This window comes from Malania oleifera, chromosome 5 (genome assembly GCF_029873635.1).
Source record: "Malania oleifera isolate guangnan ecotype guangnan chromosome 5, ASM2987363v1, whole genome shotgun sequence".
Classification (NCBI taxonomy): domain Eukaryota; kingdom Viridiplantae; phylum Streptophyta; class Magnoliopsida; order Santalales; family Ximeniaceae; genus Malania; species Malania oleifera.
The window spans coordinates 1,704,166-1,722,107 of NC_080421.1; the positions used below are offsets into that span (position 1 = coordinate 1,704,166).

At 35.9% G+C, this 17,942-nt stretch overlaps 2 protein-coding genes across 4 annotated transcripts; both read left to right on the plus strand.

The window, feature by feature from the left end:
- Positions 1–212: 212 nt before the first annotated feature.
- Positions 213–5,393, plus strand: LOC131156571 (O-fucosyltransferase 16). 2 transcript variants are annotated; one of them, XM_058110369.1, is made up of 10 exons: positions 213–635; positions 734–793; positions 925–1,015; positions 1,347–1,423; positions 1,960–2,048; positions 2,140–2,323; positions 2,711–2,892; positions 3,482–3,584; positions 3,709–4,040; positions 4,464–5,393. In XM_058110369.1, exons 1-10 carry the CDS (start codon positions 315–317, stop codon positions 4,930–4,932), a joined length of 1,908 nt encoding a protein of 635 aa, XP_057966352.1. In that variant the 5' UTR covers positions 213–314; the 3' UTR covers positions 4,933–5,393. The 2 variants fall into 2 exon arrangements, with proteins under 2 accessions (XP_057966352.1, XP_057966353.1); XM_058110370.1 differs by lacking the exon at positions 734–793 and having other exon boundaries at positions 216–635.
- A 1,312-nt stretch (positions 5,394–6,705) lies between these two features.
- On the plus strand, positions 6,706–17,197 carry LOC131156572 (protein HIGH CHLOROPHYLL FLUORESCENCE PHENOTYPE 244, chloroplastic). Of its 2 annotated transcripts, none has more exons than XM_058110371.1 (8): positions 6,706–7,008; positions 7,122–7,354; positions 13,103–13,204; positions 14,177–14,371; positions 14,827–14,919; positions 15,051–15,146; positions 15,571–15,711; positions 16,594–17,197. In XM_058110371.1, exons 1-8 carry the CDS (start codon positions 6,891–6,893, stop codon positions 16,768–16,770), a joined length of 1,155 nt encoding a protein of 384 aa, XP_057966354.1. In that variant the 5' UTR covers positions 6,706–6,890; the 3' UTR covers positions 16,771–17,197. The 2 variants fall into 2 exon arrangements, with proteins under 2 accessions (XP_057966354.1, XP_057966355.1); XM_058110372.1 differs by having other exon boundaries at positions 13,106–13,204.
- Positions 17,198–17,942: the final 745 nt, after the last annotated feature.

Sequence of the window (17,942 nt, forward strand, 5' to 3'; positions counted from 1 at the left end):
AATGAGACACCATAAACATGATGAATTTCAAATATTTGTGAAAGTTGATAACCATTCATGAAATTTAATCGGTCGAATATTCATGAACTGAAAATTGGGTTGGGGTAATTTAATTAAATGGATAGATGACACGTGGCAAGATCAAGCAGCGGGCAGTTGCGGGTTGGAGGCGTTACGGAGGAGATAATTCCCGTGCGTTAGAATTTACGCGCGATTCGTTGGAGAGTCGGGGGTATTAGGGAATAATTTGTTTTTGGGTGGGGGAAAGTTATGTGGAGAAGTAGTTGCCGCCGTTGCCGCGGCGTTGTTGGAAGATGTTTTTAGAGCGACGCCACCCCCTTCCCCCACCTCCACCTGCTCTCTCTCCCTCCACTCCTGAATCCGCCTTCGCCATCGGCGCTGCCCTCCCTTCTCTAGCTATGCTTCCCATTCTATCTCTCTCTCCGATTAAGCGGAAGAGGAGGGAGAACGGCGTCCCTGGAGTTCACTTTCTCCTCCGCCGCCGCCGCGACCAGAGCCACCTCCTTCCGGCCCTCGCGGCCGTTTCCGGCGTCACTCTCTTCGTCTTCGTGTTCATCTTTTTCCTCGCTCCTCCTCCCTCCGCCGACGTCCGCCTCCGTCGCTCCCGCGGTTCGGTACGTACTTCTTTTAGTTCTTTGCTTTTCTTGTACGCCGCACTCCTCGTTTGGGGTTCTTCGGAATCTTGACGTACGCGTACTTCTCTTTTGCTCAGTTCAACGACGGAGTTGAGGTTCGGTTGAATTCGGATCCGAATGCCGTGTTTCGCGTTCCTGTACGGATCTTGCATTGCTTGATTATCTGTTTGAATTGTTTGTTTGATTGGAGTTTTGACTTTGATATATTCTTGTGGATCTTTGTCTTAGTTTCGTGGTTTTAATTTCATTTTTCTGGTTTGAGCTATAGATGAGCGGCGGACATTTACTTCGTGATCTCTGGAGTTCGAGGTTATCGAATTGCTACCATGGATGCAGTAGCTCTAGCGACGACTTTATGCGTAACTCTCTCTCTCTCTCTCTCTCTCTCTCTCTCTCTCTCTCTCTCACACACACACACACACACACACACACACACACGCACGCACGCACAATCTTATTTTTCTTGCAATATTATTTTGGAGCTTACCTAACCGTGAGGAAAATGAACATCTGTTAAGCCTGTTATAAATTACCAAATAGAATCATTTTCTTTCAGATTGTTTATTGTCTTTATTGTTTTCTCCTTAATTGTTTTGGAGAAAATTTCCGAGTTATGAACTTATGCTTTGCATCTGCCTAAATCTAAGTTCTCCTGCTGATTTAATGTGAGCCGTGTTATAATGTTTGCAGCTGCTAATATGAAGACACATCCAAATCGATACTTGATGATTGCAACCAGCGGAGGCTTAAATCAACAGAGGACGGGGGTAAGTTGAATTATTTATTGTATGCTTTTATCAGTTGAAGGTTTGGTATCTTTCATATGGTGGGAACTAATATGCGTTTATACAATTTAGTGGCTGTGTCTGGAATTTGAGGTTAATATATATGTATATAGAATCTTGTTTATATTTTAGGATCATAAAATGAGGCTAAGTTGCTTAATCTGTACAGTAGTTATTTTTCTTTTTCTTCTTCTACTTCTTCATGTTTTTGTTTTTTTTTGCCCTATGAGTAAATCATTGCCAAAAAATGTTTGAATTTTTTAACTGACAAAATGGTATGAGCATTTTTTTTTTGTTCAAATATGAGTAGAATTATTGGTCCCTGAATGTTTTTAGGATTATGACCAGTGGAACATTATATTGTCCTGCTGACTGGAACTAATTGATGGTAGGCATTGTTGTTGTTGTTAATGTTTGTGGGAGTGCAGAAATTTCATTACTTACAATTTTAAGCATGGTGTGTTGTAATACCATATTGCTTTCTTTGTAATGCCAAGCGATCAATTATTTGGGTGCAGATAACAGACGCTGTTGTTGCAGCATACATTTTGAATGCAACTCTCATTGTTCCAAAGCTCGATCAAAAATCTTTTTGGAATGATGCAAGGTTTGTGGTTAAACTTATTGATATCATATCTAATTTCTAGTATAAAAGGCATATAATTGTGGATTCATGTTTCATCTGGTGCTTTTTGCAGCAACTTTGCTGAAATCTTTGATGTTGACTGGTTTATAAAGTTCCTCTCGAAAGATGTTAAAATCATTAAGCAGCTTCCAGTGAAGGCAGGGAAGACCTTGACTCCTTACACCATGCGTGTTTCAAGGAAGTGCACCCCAACATGCTATCTTAACCGTGTCTTACCTGTTCTTAAGAAAAAGCATGTGAGTGTTTTTATTGCTGACCCAGAACCAACATTCCCACACAAACATTTGGATATTGCAAATTACAAAAAATGCCTTAGGCAGGTAGTGAAAAGGTGATACATGAAGGGATTGCGATTATAAGTGTTTGGGATGTTGTGTATGCACGTATGAAGGCCTAACCAAGTGTTGTATTTGGATAATCCTTCATTTTCTTGTTTTTGCACAAAGAACAGGTCTTTAATTTCTTATTCTGAAAATCTTAAAACTTTAAGAGTTTTGTTTTTGGTATGTGATGAAAGATACCTACTATTGCTTCATTGAGCTTTTCCTTTTGTGGGTGCAAAAGCTTATGATTCTATATATTTATTCCGAATTGACATTAGGTGTCTCCTTGTCATGCTGCAGGTTGTTCAACTTACCAAGTTTGATTATAGGCTTTCAAATAGGTTGGACCCAGATCTACAAAAGCTGAGATGCAGAGTTAACTACCATGCTTTGAAGTTTACTGATTCTCTTCTTGAAATGGGTAAAAAGTTGGTTGAAAGGATGAGGATGAAAAGCAAGCATTTCATTGCCCTGCACTTGAGGTAAAGCACGGTGTGTTTGCATGCATTCTTTTTGCCTTACTTTTAAGCTATTGTTGTTGGTGTTGGTTTTATTATTGTGGCATAAGTTGCAAGTTTCTTTGCTATACTTCGGTATGCACAAATGATTTAGAATAAGCTACTTTTTTGGAGCATAGTTGTGGTGTTTGAGCGTGCAAGTTTGCATTATTTTTTCGGTGTGATAACTTGGATTTATTGTTTATGGTATTTCCATGGCATTGAGGTTTGTTTTTCTTTAATTTTATTTTAAATATTTGCACGTGTAAAAAGATTTTCTTGCTTTCCAAAAGAAGAAAGAAGAAATTTGTTTTTCTTGATGTAAACAAACTTTTAATATCATAGGTTTGACTTGATTTGCTTGCATTTTCTGGTTGTTGTCACAATGGAGTGAAAAAATTTACATAAAAAAAAGAAAGAAAAATTAGTATGTGTGCAATTATTCTTGTGCTCATGCATATGACATTCTAAAGAATCAGGTTTCATAGTTTTTAATGGTATTCATGAGATACTTTCTGGGCTGCAGTTTTAATGATTTTTTTTTCTTTATTTAACTAAACATTTCACATTATAGGTTTGAACCTGATATGCTTGCATTCTCCGGGTGCTATTATGGTGGAGGAGATAAGGAAAGGATGGAACTGGGGGAAATACGGAAGCGGTGGAAAACTTTACATGTGAGGTTTTTTTTGGTATTTTCTAGAAAACAATGCAATTTTAACATTTAAAGCACTCTGAAATACTGCTATCTTTACAGCATATAAAACAGATCTAAATTTTTTAATTTGGAACCATATGCAGGCACCAAACCCTGACAAGGAACGGAGGCATGGAAAATGCCCACTCACTCCAGTGGAAGTTGGTCTTATGCTAAGGGCACTGGGTTTTGGCAGTGATGTTCACATATATGTGGCATCAGGTGAGGTGTATGGAGGTGAAGAAACATTGGCTTCTCTAAAAGCTCTCTTTCCAAATATTTATTCAAAGGATACTTTAGCGAGCAAGGAGGAACTGGATCCATTTTCATCATTTTCTTCTCGCATGGCTGCACTTGACTTCATTGTTTGTGATGAGAGCGATGCTTTTGTCACCAACAATAATGGTAATATGGCTCGAATGTTAGCTGGACGAAGGTACGTACTACCTTGTCTAGTGTGTTTTGGGAAGCATTTTTTAAGGTTGACTTTTTCCATGAAAATATTTACTGGTTGGGTTCATGTTTCAATTAGAAAAATCCAGATGATTCTAGTTGTTCTACAGGAATCATTTAGCACTTTCTCAGGGAGTATATTTTTAGGTTGGAAGAGAGGTTGAAGTTATCACTTCTCCTTACACCCCACCACCACAAAAAAAAACGTTTCTCATTTTCTGATCCATAATCGTATTTTGTACTTAACAAGACATCTGGAATGCTTTTACTCTAGTTTCTGCTATTCATTGTAATTTTTTTTTTGTGTTGTTGCTTCCAAACACACCCTTATTATAATTAATTGCAGTGCATATAGCTCACTTGAACTATTTGCAATTAGAATTTAGCACATTTTTCCTTATCGCAGAAGATACTTCGGGCACAAACCAACAATCCGTCCAAATGCTAAGAAACTGTATAAGTTATTCATGGACCGAAGCAACTTGACATGGGAAGTGTTTGCTTCCAGAGTGCGGAATCATCAAATTGGCTTTATGGGGGAGCCAAATGAGGTAAAGCCAGGCAGGGGTGAGTTTCATGAGAATCCATCATCGTGTATATGCAAAGACTCCAAGGCTAAGGCTCTTGAAGATTCCAGTCCTCAAAGTCAGGCAACTTTTGACCACAGAAATTGGAAGGGAAATCATGCGAGAAAGGATGCAGGTGAAGTGAATGATGAGCAGTTCGCTGAGGATGAGCCAGATTGGTCGGATCATGAGGATTATTTGGAGAATGAGAGTGGGGTTCGAGGGAAAGGGTTGGCCAATGGAACCGATTTAGAGTTGAGCCTTTTTAAAGCCGAGCAACCAGAATTGGAAGAGATCTTCTCGGACTAAACTAATGATTCCTAAATTTCCCTCGAGATGCTGTACCTAAAACGTTTTTCACCAAATTCTTTCGGTCTTCTGGCTATCTCTCAATGGTTTGGTTCTACGGATGGCATATGCTTCAACCGAAGGTGCTGAAATGACGGACCACTTTGTATATAAACACTTAGGTAGAGGCAGTTTTTGTAGGCGTACAGCTCAGAATGAAAGACTCTGAAGAAAGGGTGCTCCATTCTTGTTTTGATGCTTCTTGTAGATTACCATGTGCTGTGATATGAGGCTGAAAACTGTATGTTTTACATTTTCCTTGGAGGATTCTTGCTGGAAATCAAAGGCAGTAACTTGTATATAACTTTGAGAGCAGGGGAGAAGGGTGTATAGAGGTTGCTTTTGAACGTTACCTAATATACAACTGTGAAAACATCTGTAATATTTGAATAGGTGCAATATAAAGCATTTCTTTTATTTTTTACTTCTGTGCAATCATTATTTCAGGTTTTCAAAGAATTACAAAAACAATGCCTTAATCTTTGTAGTTTTCTAACATAATTTATATGGACAATTTATACAATAATAAAATATGTTATCTGTAATTGCAAATTTTAACAAATTAAAAGATAAAAGTTATATCTTTTTGTAATTTTTTTAGAAAAATAAAAAAAAATTTTGTTTTTCATCTAAGATTAGCATTATATTTTTTGCGACCACTCTCATTACATAACATAATAATGCACATGAGGGTGATTCCAAATCTAAACTAGTAGGATATGCAGATGCTGGATATCTATTTGATTTTTATAATACTAAATTTCAAATTGGATATGTATTTATTTACGGAAAAACTGTTATATCTTAGAAATTAGTAAAACAGCGATTACAATAACACCCTCCAATCAATCTAAATACTAGCTATCCATTTAACTTGTAGAGAATGCGTGCGACTCAAATCAATGATTTCTCATATCCAAATAAATTTTAGTCTTCAATCAATTAAGGATATTCCAATAGTTTTATATGAAAACAACGCTGCATGTATAGTTCAAGTAAGAGGAGGATAAATAAAGGGTGACAGAATAAAATATATTTCTTCAAAATTTTTCTATACGCATGGACTCCAAAAGAATGGTGATATAGATATTCAGCAGATTCGATCAAGTGATAAACTAATAGATTTAATCACCAAAGTTTTGTCTACTACAACATTCAAAAAATTGATTAATCTCATCAGAATGAGACATCTTAAAGATTTTAGTGGAAATTAATATATATGAGTTACATCCAAGGGATAGTGTTATGAAAGATGTGTATGTCGCCCCATCTTCCACCACTTTGGTTTTTCTATTCCAATAAATGCTTAACTATTCATATTCCTTTATGAAAGGGCACCCTACCCATCACATTTGGAAGATATATCTTTGCATACTTGTATACACATTATATGCTTGTATACTCGCATGTTTGAAGTAGATATATAAAAAGAAGATGAGAAATAAAGAGAATAGAAATGTCTTGTGAAAGACCGATTCCAATATTTTGTACAAGATTTGTTTCAAATGGATCTTATGATTCTATTCGTAATAGTAAAATTTTTGATCATATCCGTCCGTAGAATATACATAGTCAAATCACATAAATTTCTGTCTCGTTTTATTTAATTATTTATTTATTTTCTTACACCTTTTATAATATATGATAGGTTTTATGTTAAAATCCTCATCAATTTTAGGATAACTTTTTGAGGGCCAAACTAGTAGTAATAGGATTTGCGAAGAGCCTCCACCCAATGCGCACATAAGCGGGACGACGCTCTGAGTTGGACAAATGAGCAAGACGATCGTCATCCACTTTTGAGAACGACGTGGCATTATTCTCCTCCATTGTTCTCTCTCTTCTTCCTCCTCCTCTCTCCCCCCCTCCCAAACTCTCTGTATTCCGCAGAGATAGAGAGAGCGACAGAGAGCGCAACAATGGCGTCGACACTCCCAATTACGCAGCTCGCAACGCCTCGCAGACTCCACACCTCACTCTCATGGCGACATACCTTAGCTCCCTCTTCCCTCGCCGTTTCCCCTCCCTCTTCTCTGGGTACTACTCGACTCTATTCCTGAAATCTTTCACCCAATCGATGATAAATTCTCGGAATTATTTTTTTGTTTTGTTAATTTTGACGTTAATATCGACGACGCATTGCTCCTCAGGCAGACGGTGCGCGCAGCCGCCAGTGACGTGTACGGCGCGGCCGGCAGCGGCAAATTATGCACCTGGGACGCCGGTTAGGGCGACGAGCATACTGGTAGTTGGGGCCACGGGGACTCTGGGGCGGCAGGTTGTGCGGCGCGCGCTGGACGAGGGCTACGAGGTGAGGTGCCTTGTGCGCCCTAGACCGGCTCCTGCTGATTTCCTCCGCGACTGGGGCGCAACTGTTGTCAATGTACGCCCTCCATCTACATCGTTAACTTCTTCTTCTTCTTTCTTATATGTATAACGGACAGCCCAGTGCTAAATTGACGAGTTATCTTTGAAACACCCCAAACAGCACCAGTTATGTGAGTACTGCCCATTTACTGGCTATTTAGGGGGTGCAAAAGTCGAGCCCACTCACAAACTAATTGAGAACTCGACTTGTGTCATAGGTTGACTCAAACTGATTCGCTACCTCTCAGATGGCCCAGGCTCCTCTACTATCGCACCAGAGCTTTGTTGTTTGCGCCTTATGATTTTGATACTTAAAGCAAAGAGATTTTATCTAAAATGCTCCATCACTTATTGAAGCGCACAAAACACTAATACTATGCACGGAGCATGGCAGAGGAGAAGAAGCCCTCTCACACACCTAATCTGCTAAAGCCCAACAAGTATAGTGGTGTAAGTGAGTTAAGCTGATTCCCAACCTGCTTTCGCTCTAGCTTGGCCCTGACTTTATTTTGTTTTGGAGTTGCCTTGATGAGTGAAGTTCAAGTTTGAAGGAAAAATAATATTCATGAGTCTAATTGTCTAATTGAGTTCAATAAAGTATTTTTTATTTATTATTTTTAAATATTTTTCCAATGATATATTATATGTTTAATGTCATGAACCTTATTGAGGACATTATGTTTTCTTGTGACCGCTTGCCTTGTGCGCATGGGATGAGTTGTCATCATGCAAATATTAGTATAGTTTTATTGCTTTAAGCATGTTTATTATATTCTAGTGTAAAATGGGAACATGACTCCTTTGACAATATGTTTCCTATAGCCAAACTTAAAATAGCATATGAACTTCTTTAGGGAAGGGTGATTGTTTATTTGTTTTGTAAAACCCACTAGCTTAAGTAAATGTTTTAGCCTACTTGTTTCCCTTGCTAAACACACATTACTTACAAGGTGTTTGTTTAATGAATTATGTTCCTTCAATGTTTGCTACTTGCTTGCCATTGCTTTCATGAATTGCTCACTGATTTTGCTTACTTTACAATCAACTGCTGTTAATGTATTCTGTTGGTAAACTATGTAATCTTTGGTTGACTAGTTAAACAAGAGTGTTTTAACTAGCCCTGCATGTGACTTCACAAAGTGTAAATTATTCAGCCCGTTACCCTTTGCAATTTGTGCCTTATTATTTTGATAAGTAATAAGCAAAGATATTTTATTTAAAATTCTTCATTACTTATTTTAGTGTACATAACACTAGTATTATGCAAGGTGCCTAGCAAAGGAGAAGAAGCCCTCTTAGACACCTAATCCACTAAAACCCAACAAGGATAGAGGTGTTAAGTGTATTAAGTTGATTCCCTGTCTGCTTGGTCTTTAGCTTGGCCTGACTTTATTTTGTTGTTAAGTTGGCTTGATGAGTGAAGTTAAAGTTTTAAGGAAAAATAATATTAATGAGCCTAACTGAGTTTAAGAAAGTATTTTTATTTATTAATTTTTAAAATTTTTTGAGTGATATATTATATGTTTAATACATATAATGGGCATCTTCGGGCCACAAAGCTCCCTGCTTTGCAAGGGTAGGGGGAAGGTTATCATAATGCGAGGGAAGGGGGGAAGGTCATCACGGTGTGCGCAACTTATCCTTGGTTTTTAGGCAAAAGAGGTTGTTTCCTTGGATATAAACCTGTGATCACAAAGGAGTAACCTTACTATTGATCGAAGGCCCACCTTGTATATCTTTATTACATATATTTATAAAAGAATACTATCACTGATCCAAAAGGTCCTTATTGTTGTATTTTCAGTTGGTTGTCATTACCTTTTAGTTTTAGCCACCAGTAACATCTTCTCCTCTCTTGTTAGTTCTTTTATTATTATTATTATTATTATTATTATTCCAATAGTTGGTTAGTAGTGTAGATTTGTGGGCTTAGTATATGCATTTGTGTTTTCCATTTGCAAATCTTGTAGTATACAAAATTTTTTAAAAAGTACTATCGTGTTTCCCCCCCCCCCCCCTCCATTTTTAGTCTAGCTTGATTCACACCCAAAGTTGTATGCTTTAGATTTTTAAATGCATTGTGTTGTTTGTGTGGTTTCTACTGGTTGTAGGGTGAAATTGTCTATGTGAAATAAGCTTGCTTTTAAAAAACAAAAAATAAATTTGTACTTCGCTTGTGTAGCTCAAATTATCTTTGTACACACAGTTGGTCTCAAGTCTGGGTAAAAGAGTAGGGTTGTGTTTGGTAGCTAGCAACCATTGTAAAACTTTGTCAAATCTTATTATCATGAATTCTTACCAAATTCACTTAGGTAAAAAAATAGACCTGGTCAGTGTAAAAAGGAGAGGACTAAGAAGTTAGCGCAAGAAATTAGGATTAGTAGCAACTTGGATAAAGGGATACTTACGGGTAAAAGTATGGAAATATTGGAAATAACATTTAGAAGGAAAATTAACTTAATGTGTTTTTAAAAGACGAAATAAGTAGGGGAGAAAGTTAGCAAAATTGGAAAATCAGAATTTAAACTTTAGTTCACTAAAAAACAAAAACATGAAAAATGAATGGAAATTATTGTAGACAAAGACCTAAAAGATAATATAGTAGATGTTAAAAGAATAGGGGATATGATCACTAATCAGGATAGCTTTAGGGCTAGAGATAATAAATGTCATTAGTGTGTATGCTTCCTAAGTAGGGTTAGTAGAAAATCTTAAAAAAATGATTTTGGAAAGATATGGATAGTATTTTACAAGAGATACTAACGTCTAAAAACACATTCACAGGAGTTGATTTAAATGGGCACATTGGAAAGGATAATATAGGCTATGAGAGGATACTAGGAGGCCATGGATATGAAGAAAAAAATGAGAACAGTGATTTTAGATTTTGCATTGTCTTACGATTTGGTTATATTGAGTATTTGCTTTATAAAAAGAACACTTAATAACTTTCAAGAGTGAGCTTAATAAAGTCCAACTAGATTTCTTCTTAACTAGGATGGGAGATCGTCTATCTTGTAAGAATTGTAAAGGTATCCCAAGTGAAAGTTTGACTATACAACATAAAGTTCTCGTATTAGATATTTAGATATACATACTAAAAAATAGAAGAGAAAGAGTAAATCAACATAAGAGGACTAGGTGGTGGATCTTGAAAGGAGATAATATAGTAAAATTCAAAGATAAAATTATCAAAGAATGTGGTTGGACAGTAAAGAGTAAGGTATATGCAAATACTATTTGGAATAAAACAGGGCTAACTCTATCGTAAGGATAACGAAATAGATTTTAGGTGAATCCAAAGGTTATACTTGGGTAGCAAAGAAAGTTGGTGGTGGGATCAAGAAGTTTAGAAAGCCGTTAAGACAAAAGGAAATTGTATAAAATATGACAAAATTTTATAGAAATCTAGAAAATTTTGAAAAATATAAGAGGCGAGAAAAAAATGCAAAAAAAACTGTTATGAAGCTAAACATAGAGCTTATGATACTTTATATGCTAGACTACATACAAAAGAAGAATGAAAAGACATTTATATGCTTGCTAGAGTTAGAGAAAGAAGAAGACATTAGAGGTGGTGAAAGTACTTTGATGAGTTGTTTAATGAACACTATATTGGAAGATTGAACTTGGAGGTGACAAATGGGTAGAAGACTAAAAATAGGAGATTTATTTGCAAAATTATAGCCTTTAAAGTTAAGATGATGTTAAAAAAGATGAAAATTGGGAAATCTTTAGGACCATAAAATACCAATTGAAGTTTGAAAATATTCAGGGAATAATGGAAATATTTGGTCAACTATTCTATTCAATATTGCTATAAAAATAAAAAAATACTAGAGGAATAGGGGAAAAGTATGTTACAAAGGTGATATTCAAGACTGTAATAACTATCGTGGAATTAAAATTATGAGTCATACAATGAAATTATGGGAAAGAGTAATTGAACATTGAATAAGACTAGAAAGGAGGATTTCAGAAAATGAATTTGGTTTTATGCCTAGAGATCAATAATAGAAGCTATTTATCTTGTAAGAAGCTTAATGGAAAAGTTTAGGGAAAAGAAGAGGGACTTGCATATGGTTTTTATTGATTTAGAGAAAACATATGATAGAGTAACTAGGAAAGTTTTTTGGTGGATCTTAAAAAAAAAGGGGTATGCAGTAGATATATTGAGGTCATTAAGGATATGTACGATAGAGTAGTGGTTTTATGACTAGCGTTAGGACTGTAGGAGGGAAATATAGAGATTTTCTAATCCCAATAGTTGCACATCAAGGTTCTACTTTGAGTCCTTATCTTTTTACTTCAGTGATTGATGAAATTACTAGGAATGTCCAAAATGAGATCCCTTGGTGTATGTTGTTTGCAAATGATATTGTGTTGATTGTTGATAGTAGGAGCGGAATGGAATCTAAGTTAAAACTTTGGAGAATCACATTAAAATCTAAAGGTTTTAGGATAAGTAGGAATAAGATAGAATATATGAAATGTAATTTAAGTAATGTAAGGAGTAGTAGTGGAGAGAAGATTAAATTTGATAATCAAGAAATTAATAGCAGTAATAGATTTAGATATCTTAGATCTATTATGCAAGCGGAAGGGAAAATCGAAAAAGATGTAGCACATAGAATTAAAATAGGTTGGATAAAATGGAGGAGTGCATCGGGTGTGTTATGTGATCTTAGAATACCTTTAAAATTAAAAGGAAAGGTTTATGAGATGGCTATAAGGCTGGCTATGCTTTATGGTTAAGAATGTTGGGCAACTAAGAAATAACATCTAAAAAAAATAAAAGTTGCTGAAATATGAACGTTAAGGTAGATGAGTGGTATAACATTAAAGGATAAAATAAGAAATGAGCATATACTTAATAATTTAGGCATAGCACCAATCAAAGATAAGATAAGGGACCGGTGGCTTGGATGGTTTGGGCATTTAAAATGCAGGCCTAGTAGAACACATGAGAGGAGTGAGTTAGTTATTATTTTTGACATGAAAAAGGATAAGGGTAGACCTACAATAATTTAGAATTAGTGAGGAAAAATTTAATATTCTTTAATCTAATAGAGGAAAACGTTCTCGATCGGGTAAATTGGTAGAAAAGGATTCTTAACTCATGCACACGGGCTTGAGTTGGCCAGCTCCTCCTCCCTCCCTCCTACTCAAAAAGAAAAAAAATTTCACTCATGTTCTTATCTCTTAAGATGCTGCACTAAACATGGGATAGGGTAATTATCATAGTCAATCTAGTCCAATGCTACTCTTCTTTTAACGAGTCCTACAAGACCTTAGCCTGCAAAACAAACACACCTTAATGAATTTGGTTCAGTCTTAACTTTGAGCAGGCCACACAAATGAATTGAGGGTGGTTGATTATGGTAATTGGAGAACCATTAATCTTAAGAGTTGAATTAATGGCTGAATGTGCCCATATATGTGTGTACATATTTTATTTAATATCCTTCCATGCATTCTTGAAAACAATTCTGTTTTATAAACACCACCACATCTTAAAGAGTTCTTTGTATATGGTCTTATCTTTTGGTATGCCTCAAACCCTCATTTTTAGTTGATTTAGGGGCTTTTAATGATTTCATTTGCTTCCTTTGCGATACATTTGTATATGGAGCTACTTCTGAAATGAACATTTTCAGATGCTCATTACGAACTTTTTGGTGCAGCATCTTGGTTAATTTTGTGCATTATTCTGCATGTGGGTAACATTTAACTCTTTTGAAGGACTGAATATAAGTTCTTTTAGCAGGCGGACCTAAGCAAACCAGAGACTATACCTGCGACAATGGTTGGCATTCATACAGTTATTGACTGTGCTACTGGGCGTCCAGAAGAACCTATTAAAATGGTAAATATTATAGAAGCATTTTTTTTCCTGGTTTGTACATTGAAAGAACTGGAGCAGCATAGAAATTGTAGATAATTAATGTAAATGCACTGTATCTTGCATCTAGGGCAGCTGCAAACCTTCAACTTCTGTACTCTATCATTAGAAGGGTTTCGGGGTTTTTTTCTGCGGATATTGCTCTATATGGTTTAATTAACCATTTTTTGATTCTTCAACCAGCAACAGAAAAACGTTCCTCTTATGTTTTTTTGCAAAATTTTTAGATCTAAACTTATCTTATTTGAAAAGATCTTATGTTTTCATTTTAGTATTTTTGAAGAGAGGGGGGTTGATTCTCAGACTATATGTCTAAGGAAGGTGGCATCTTAAGAAAGGGAATTGGATATTTGCCCAAATCCTCATGCCTGGGAAAAAAATTCTCAAGCCGTGGGTTTTTGTCGTTTAATTGCTTATGAAGATCTGCAACTGCATCACAGTCACTCTATTATCACTCTTATCTTGGAACTACCTCACAAAGGTGCTTTGTTTGGGTTATTGGCCTGTGTAAAAATGAACTTCATTTCTTGACATTAACCATCTTGTGAGTTGTCACCTTTATGATGTTTTCCCAATCTTTAACCATATGTAGTCTCTTGTCATAGCAATTAATTCAAGAATCAATGTTTGTTCCTTACACCAAATATGCCTAACCAAATCATTCCCATTCTCATCCATGGATAGAACTCCCACCGAGTAGTTGTGTATAAAATTTTCTTTGGCCAGATTTTCTTCCTTAAGTTATTGATTATGCTTTTCATATTCGATGCCACTATATATTTCTGACAACTAAAGACATCACAGATAGGGTTGGAGTAATATCCATGCCATTGATTTTTTGGTTACTAAGTATGTGCCTAAATAACAAAGTGCTCAGTTTTTCTTTGCCTTTATTTCTGTCTCATTGGCCTTATCATAATCCTTTTGTTCAATTAGGTAGATTGGGAAGGGAAAGTTGCCCTTATACAATGTGCAAAAGCAATGGGAATCCAGAAGTATGTATTTTATTCCATTCATAACTGTGATAAGCATCCTGAGGTTCCCCTGATGGAGATCAAGTATTGCACAGAGAAGTTTCTTCAGGATTCAGGCTTAAACCATATCGTAATTCGGTTATGTGGTTTCATGCAGGTAAACACATTTTCAGGTTCTCATTCAAATAGAATTCATAGACATGGCTTTTTTCGTGTTCTTATCACTTTAAGTCTTTAACAGTTTGATTTGTGGCTTATCCATTACTTTATTTTTTGGGATTGGACTTCCTTTTCTTCCATTTATTCTCTCCGTATGCTTTTGATACTATTCAAGGAAAGCAAAACAAAAGAAAAGAAAAAGGAAAATGAAAAGGGGAGTCCTGATATTATGTATGCATATACGTACTTAAATGTTCATCTGCTCTATTTTTACCTAGCCCATAGAAAGCTATGATTTTATGGGACCATAGGTGGTACTGTAAAGTCTGTAGTATTGTAAGTATGTCCTGTTGAATCTTTCCTGTTCAGCAGCATCTTGCTTTGGCCTCTCATTTTCTGTTTTGATGTAGTTCTCCAAAACAAAATGTAAATGATTGGGCTCTTTTTGTCCAGGCGCTCATTGGGCAGTATGCAGTACCTATATTAGAAGAGAAATCTGTTTGGGGTACGGATGCACCCACACGAATAGCTTACATGGACACCCAGGTAAATTGCATACTAATTGATTCACTAATTACTATTTAGTTGATTAAATTCTCTGGTTAGTTTCTTGGACGAAATCCTCTACATTTATAGTTTTCTTGATGGTATCTAAATATTTTTCCAGTTCTTTCCAGGATGTTGCTCGGTTGACATTCATAGCCTTACGAAATGAGAAAATTAGTGGGAAGCTTCTTACTTTCGCCGGGCCTCGTGCATGGACAACTCAAGAGGTAAAGAAGAATATTTTTCACTTGTTTAAGGCGATATTATTCCCTGAGGTTTTTTTCTATTTTTATTTTGTTGATAATCTGTCTCATCAAAGTAGATAACCAACTGCTGTACACCGATCAAATCTGGGTGTTTCAGCCCATTCAGTTTATAACCTTGATTTTTATTATGAATTGATAATATGTTTGCTTGCCTACACAGGACAAGAAATAAATACTTTGTAACCTATAATAGGATGATTGGAGTGACTGTAGTATGATTTGAAGTATTCTCCTGAAAATTGTTGAAATCCCAGCAGGGTATTGATGTTTAATGGTTGCATGAATCAAGTACACCCCTATAATCTCAGTAATCCGTGTCTTTGGACTAAGTTGAACAATGCAATTTGCTTTCATTTTCATTTTAAAAGTGCCTGCTTGGTTATAGGTTATTGCATTGTGTGAGAGGCTAGCAGGCCAAGATGCAAATGTAACCACAGTCCCTGTCTCAGTCTTGAAATTTACTCGCCAGCTGACCCGGTTTTTCGAGTGGACAAATGATGTTGCTGATAGATTGGCATTTTCAGAGGTAATTGTTTTCCTTGGGGAATCAAGGTCTCATTTCTGGAGAAATGCAATATTTGTTCATTATTCAACTTGCTTGCAGTTGCCAACATGATTGAAATGTCAATCGTATTGCTATTTCCACTCTTACTTGTCGTCAGCCTTTGATTTTCCTCCCTGGTCCTTTGTATACCACTTTCAAGTTTGATGTGTCAGAATCTTTGGACTTCAGAGGATGAAACAGCTATTTTTCTTAATTTTATGAGATGCATGGCTTTTGCATTAACTATTCACTGGTAATAGTGTACTGTATTCTTGTTCACAGGAATTACACCCGTATGATTTGAGTTTTTTTTGTGTAAATGATTATCAATATTAATAATTTTATGTGTTTTTCTTTTAATTGAGAAACAAACTTAGAAAAACTAAAAATAGAAGATAATTGAAGTACAGTGATTGCGAATTAAACAACAGAATTTAGACAGGTGACACACTGATAATTGTAACTCTAGAAGTTGACCAGAAAAGAGAAAAAAATGAGGAAGGGTGCGGGGGCCAAAGATGACAAGTATAAGAGTGGGAATAGTTGACAACTCAAGTTTGATGGTCATGTTGGCCGTACAAGAAATATGTGATTTCCCCCTTTTTTTTTGGGGCAGAGTGGGGGAATGCTTTTTGGTTATGTTTTATTTCCCCCCAGTGAGGGGTGGATGGGCAATGGCCCCACTTCAGATATGTAGCTTCACCTCTGCAACCAACTTAGGTGACAATGTCAATGATTTGTTCTATGATTTCTTATTTGTGTTTTTGGTTCTGCTTTGTCCTTGTAATAAAAGTGCATGTACTTGGTGGAATTATGGATTGTTCTTGGTGAGTGCTAAACGTTCTCTGGCTGTGGCCATTTTAGGTTCTAATGAGTGACACGGTATTCTCTGTTCCAATGAGTGAGACATACACACTTCTTGGTGTGGATTCAAAAGACGTAGCTACACTGGAGAAATATCTGCAGGATTACTTCACAAACATTCTGAAGAAATTGAAAAACCTCAAGGCGCAATCAAAGCAAACTGACATTTACTTCTGAAAAGAAGACCTTTACCTGTCCATACATGAAGCTATGTATGTAAGTTCAAAATCTGGCTGCAACTCACAATTATTCAAGGTATGCCATTCATTCAATATGCCTGTAATCCTCACTTTTCAAATCTGCATTGCAAAAGTGCTGAGGATAAAGTAACAACAGAAAGAAACAGTATAGTTGTTTCAAGGCAATCAGATTAGGGAAGGCAGGTTCTTCGTTGCATTTTTGTCCCCTGGGTAAATGTATAGTGTATCATGTGAAAAACCAAATTTTGTTTGTGTTTGCAAGCAAGTACATCAAAGTAAATATGTAACGGTGCTGTGTAGTGACTGATAATGAGAACATATCATTGTCATCATCATCATCATTGTGTTGTTGGAATCATCTAATTCCATTTGTATCAATACAGTAGTTAAGTCAACTTTGGGAATATTGGAATCTATGGAGGATGGATTAAGTGTATAACAACAACAAACCAAGCTAAGCCCCACTAGGTGAGGTCGGCCGAATGAACCTTTTTTCTGCCAATTTTCATGATCGTGGACAAATTTTGACAATTAATGACTGTTAAATCCTTATTTGTTATTTCATTCCAAGTTATTTTAGGTCTACACTTATCTCTTCTATTGCCACTAGCAATAACTAATTTAATCCTCTTAGGTATAGTATATGGTTTATGTTGCACGTGTCCAAACCATCTTCCCTCCCTTATTTTATCTTTTATAGGTGATACGCCTAACTTATCGCAAATATGCTCATTCCTTAATTTATCTTTTAGTTTATGCCACTTATCTAACTCATCATCCTCATTTGCTACTTTTACTTTTTTGGATAAGTTATTTCTTAGTTACCCGACATTATGATCCATATGGTATAGCTGGTCTTATAGTTGTCTTATAAAATTTTTGTTTTTAATTTTAAAGATATTCTATGATCACAACACACTGGATGCACTTCTCCATTTTATTTTTAACTCTATGGATTATATTTTCTTTGATTTCTCCTTTAGCTTGCATAATAGATTCAAGGAATATAAATCCACTAGTGCTATTAATTTCCATCTTGTTTATGATATTCTTCCCAGAGTGCTGAAGTTGTATTTCGTATATTTTGTCTTATTTCTACTTATCCTAAAACCTCTATAGTTTCTAAAACTTCTCCCTATTATTCTAACT